The 5,000-nt window shown below is 39.7% G+C and overlaps 2 protein-coding genes across 2 annotated transcripts in view; one reads left to right on the forward strand and one right to left on the reverse strand.

Annotated features, from left to right (window-relative positions):
- LOC138030742 (uncharacterized) overlaps positions 1 to 5,000 on the reverse strand; it is a 50,238-nt gene that overhangs the window by 30,134 nt on the left and 15,104 nt on the right. The window lies entirely within an intron of this gene.
- On the forward strand, positions 478 to 4,828 carry LOC138029945 (uncharacterized). The gene is made up of 3 exons (XM_068877793.1): positions 478 to 1,310; positions 1,927 to 3,323; positions 3,771 to 4,828. The coding sequence occupies exons 1-3, from the start codon at positions 902 to 904 to the stop codon at positions 4,023 to 4,025; spliced, it is 2,061 nt and encodes a 686-aa protein (XP_068733894.1). The 5' UTR covers positions 478 to 901; the 3' UTR covers positions 4,026 to 4,828.

A 5,000-nucleotide genomic window follows, 5' to 3' on the forward strand; every position in this document is an offset into this window, starting at 1 on the left:
AAAAATATATATTAGCGAGACTTCCAGAATTGACCACAACATGCAAGTCCTAGAGTCCTCGAGTCCTAGTTCGAAATCATCTTTCCCAGAAATATTGAAAAACGAAAAAAAAAAACCAACAAGAAAACAAGAAAAACACGAACCATATTGGTGGAGGCGAGTGCTGTCACCACTGCGCCATCCCTGTCCTAGCTGACTTTGCATATCATCCTGTCGTTCATCAAAAGTAACTCGACCAAAATTTACATACGGGTGTATCTCTTAATAAACATATCGTTATCTTCCGCAACCAGGGAAATCAAAGGGAAGTATTAGGTGATGTTCCTCTTTTGAATAGAATAGAAAAGAAGTTCTATTAAAATTGCCTCGCAGTCCATAGGATGAATTACGCAATAATTTACAATAAATACAGTATAAAATGTAACAATAAGAATTCTAATAAACTCATTATAGCTATAATAATAGCAAAAAGGTATATAAGAAGTACTTATATATGTTACTGACTAGACTTAAAATTTTAAATAAAAATTCACAGCGAGGATAAAAGAGTTGTTCGCGCTATCTGTGCGGACGCATGGTATTAACGCTGTACGGACGCGGCAATGGTTTCTTAGGTTGTATCTAAGAAAGTTAAATGGGGGTAACAAGCCGTTGAGTTTGTGATCTTTATCGAAAACTATCCTGTCGAAAACTCGATCACACAATTCACTACGATGATTAACTACACGTGTAATACGTAGGCCTACGGATGTTTTTACCCCCCATATACATTTCATGAAAAATAACTTGTATGGCCATATAATATAAATAACATAATAAGCTGGGGTCGTAGTCCTTTTTTGTGCACCTTCATACCAATCAAAAACAATTTTACGAGCTTGTGAGGGCATTGCCTGAAACTATGATGGGTTTTCAGCTGTATCGTGTCTACGCATTTACGGTATTCTTGATCTTTGCAGTCGGCGTTTCTGCAAAATCCCAGTCAACAAATCACTCCAAACACGACGAGATACACCGCGCCAAAAGCCAGATCGACTCCTTGATTTACAAATTAACTCTGGATTTGAACACCTTTACCGAGAAGAAAGATCTTGCTTCCGCCATGGAGAAAGACGCTGAGAAATTGGCTAGAATCGCTGCAGAAGAAATCGCTTTGGTGAAACCAGTTCAGCAACTTTTGGAAAAGCTAGCCAAAGGAAACACTTCGAATCGCAATCAAACTTGTCTCGCGAGAAGGGTTGGCAAGATACAGGTGCAAATAGTAGCCAAAGAGTCCGCTCTTCCAAAACACTACACTATAACTGTACCAGGTAAATATTAGTGTGATATTCTATAGTAATTTTACTTTGAGAGAAGCTGCAATCTTGTAATGATAGAAGCAAAAGTAAACAGCTTGGCTCACGCTTAATGATTACTTAAGAACGCTATTGACTGAAAACGTATAACATCAGTTCTCCTTTATGATGTTTCAATTGGAAATTTCACTTACTGTGGTTCAGACATATTGCACAAGAGCATTTAATGCCTGGATAATAAGAAAGGCGTGACTATCCCATTGAAAGCCACTTAGCGGTTGCTTTCCTGTAGTTATGTTATTACGCTATCTGCGAATAAAATCCTAAAGTGGGACCATTCAAACGAAATCGACCATACTTTTCTGTTGTGTTACTAGTTGTGCTGTAAAAGGTCTTGCAATCTTTCGAGTCTGTGGATAAAATCTCAAAGAGTGATTATTGAAATAAAAGTTTAATACTAGTGAGGCGTATTTTTCTAATACACAAATTCGCCCTTTGTAGATTAAAATGAACTTGTCGTATTAGCTTTTGAGTTAACGAGAAACGCGTCTTCGCGGTGTTTTCACTGGACAATCAAACATAACTTTTCCTTTCGTTGAACTCTCTCAGACACCCGTCTTTTTTTTCTCAGTAAACCACCGAGAACTGATTGATCGCGGATTAACACGTAACGACGGGGATGACTTACGAGTCTATTACCATGACAACAGACGACATTATGTCCAATTAGACCGCGTCATTAACGGCCAGGGAACAAAGTCCGCCACTGTCCAGTTCAGATTGCAGGCTCCTATATCAGCTAACAATGTTGATGGTTACTCATATTCCTTGGTGATGGGTGATTTGGTCAGCGGCAGCGCCAAGGAGAATCTCGACAAGGTGTATGCTTTTTATGATGACTTCTCCAGTTCAGCGTTAAAGAAAGACTGGGTTAAGACCTGGGGAGAATGGAGCGTGCAAAACGGGCGACTGCTAGGAAGCACAATGCAAACGAAAGATCTAAACAGCGATAATGTGGAGGTCGGAGTCTATCTCAAAACTGGATTTCACTGGAAAGACGTGCAGGTTGAGCTTGACTTGATGGAGACCAGTGGGCTAAAAAACACTGCGACTGGACCATTTCTACGTCTGAGTAACGTGAGTTCCAACAAAACAACAGGATGGTGGCTACAATATTACCTGGGAACTCCTAATCACTGTTACTTGAGGCCTCAAGCTAATAACAAAGATGGCAACAAGAAATATGCAGGGAGGTTGCCCACGGCCTTTCAGTTAAACAAATGGTTCCATATCAAGTATCGAGTGATTGGAAACAGATTTTGGCAGTGGGTCAATGGCAAACTGGTTCATAACAATTTGAAAGTGGAAAAAGAATGGGAGATACCTGCAGGAACCCTAGGACTGGGCTGCCATAAGTCTCCCCACAACTGCAAAACACTGTACGACAATATCAAGGTGACACTTCTGGTTGCTGAAGACCCGAAGATCACTCTGGGGTTGCTCCAGCCTTTCTTCCTCCCGAATAATGCTCTTCTGGGTTACAAAGAGCTGCCCGCAGCCTCGTGCAAGCAAATCCATGATGCCAGTCTTGTCAACAACAAACCGCGCGCTAAAAATGGCGTTTACTGGATCAAAACAGATCTACAAGGAAGCTCAGCAGTCCAGACCTTCTGCGATATGAAAAATGGAGGATGGACTCTTGTTGGCAAAATCAGTGGAAAAGTCGGCAACATTTACGACAAATGGCTGGTGTCCAACTACAACACTGATGAGCTGAAAACTCCAAAGATCTCAAAACGCAACCAGTTCGCTTGTCTTGACGCACGCAGTTTAGCAGTAGAGGAAGCCTCTACAGTGATGTTGTCCAGCGGCGACCTGACGGATGGCTTAGGAAGTAAGTGGGTGATGTGGCGGTTGCCTGGTGACAGAGAAAAAGCCTCGTTCTGGGATCATACTGTAGGCTTATCAGCAGTGAAAGCCGCTGTACAGAAACCAGTGATGGTGATTGCTTGGAATGGAAACAAAAAGGTAAGGCGAGTTAAAGCTCGTTTCCAAATAGACAAATGAGACCTTCAAAATAATCTTAAAAGGCTACAAGGTTCGGGTTTCTCGAGACATTCGAAGTAGCAAGCAGACCCTTAGAACAGCGAGATAAAACAGTCTTAAAAAAAACTTACATTAAAGCAGTTAACATTTAAGTCGGATCACCAAAGTAACACCAAGTCAATAACTCTAAAAATATATATCTTGAGCAAAAAATCCGTAATTCACTAACAAACGAGAGAAAACATAGTTCATATAGTTAGCCACGCACTACAGATTCATATACATGTCAAAATCAGAAAAACGAAAAGGGAAATTCTAGGAGGGGAGGCCTTAAGGAAGTTAACTACGAGTGATCAACTGCAGCAAACAGCGAAGTAAATGGAAACTAATTCAATTTCACAATATTTGTAATTTCTTTCTCTGTGGCAGACCTGTTTCCAAAACAAGTTTGGGATAATGCCATTTAGTGCACACGGCGGATCATACCCTTATGCATCTTACGACGCTGCAGGAAACGTTGCTACAAATGACAACTGCATGGCTGTTGGGCTGATGTTAAAAGGTGCCACTGCGCATGGCTGGTCACAGAATGTCAACGGTTACGACAGTCCAAGCAGTGATTCTGACTGGCCAAACAAATCATACTCTCACCAGTCTCCTTATGTGGTCATCTGGCTCAAGTAACTAAACGACAGCCTTTTTGTTACTTTTGCTTTGCTTTGCGCATTTTCATAGTTTGCTTCACAAATGTTTTCCTTCACCAATATTTTTAGAGAAAAACAGGGAATAATACTGAAATAATAAAATGACGATTTTTGAAAAAAGTTTCTTGATTTCCGGTGGAATTCAGAACACGAGCACAGGTTTACTGTTTTGATGATAACGGAAACCATCAAGTTTTGTCGCAAAAGGAATAGAAAAGTTGAATTTTAATTTACCCTTTCACTCCCAAGAACGAAACGTGCATTCTCCCAACAAGTACAACAGATTTATTTGTTGGGTAGCCATGAGAATTTGGTATGACATCAAGATCACACCTGTTAATTAAGCTGATAAGTATCTTCATTCTCAATACCTATCTGACTGACATTCCATTGAAATTGTGAACAGAGTTTACTTGCTGATCACTCCTGGGAGTCAATGGGTAAATTAATGTTGATTTAATATGGATAATTATACAATAAAAACTGTTTAATTAATGGTAAGTAATTTTCGAGTTCGATTAGTTAAGTCAAGAAGAGTTTCCTCTTAGGTAAAAAGCAAGATCTCAAAAACCACAGCCTGTATCCTAATTGATTCTTGTCTGCACGCATGTTAGAAGAACAGTGAAGACAAATGATCTCAACATGTGTAAAAGAGATTTGGTCACTTTTTGATTCGCTTGCTTGATTTATAATCTTTGTTTTAAGATTGACGTTTAGGGTTAGCTAAGCAAAGCTGTTTAAAAAAAAAAAGAAAAGAAAAAACAATAAAATGGTGTTGGGAAACACTTGTGTGGAGTCCTCATTTCCTGAAGCAGAATCAGTGCCACAGCTATGCTTGTGAAGGACAGAAGAAAGAAGGAAGAATCTTCTCCCACAATTCCAATTAAAAAGGCATACAGAATAAATAGTTTCTCCCAATTCACGTTTTTTAAATCAATTTTCCAGTTGCGAAGAC

The sequence above is a fragment of the Montipora capricornis genome, chromosome 13 (assembly GCF_036669925.1).
Source record: "Montipora capricornis isolate CH-2021 chromosome 13, ASM3666992v2, whole genome shotgun sequence".
Taxonomy (NCBI): Eukaryota; Metazoa; Cnidaria; class Anthozoa; order Scleractinia; family Acroporidae; genus Montipora; species Montipora capricornis.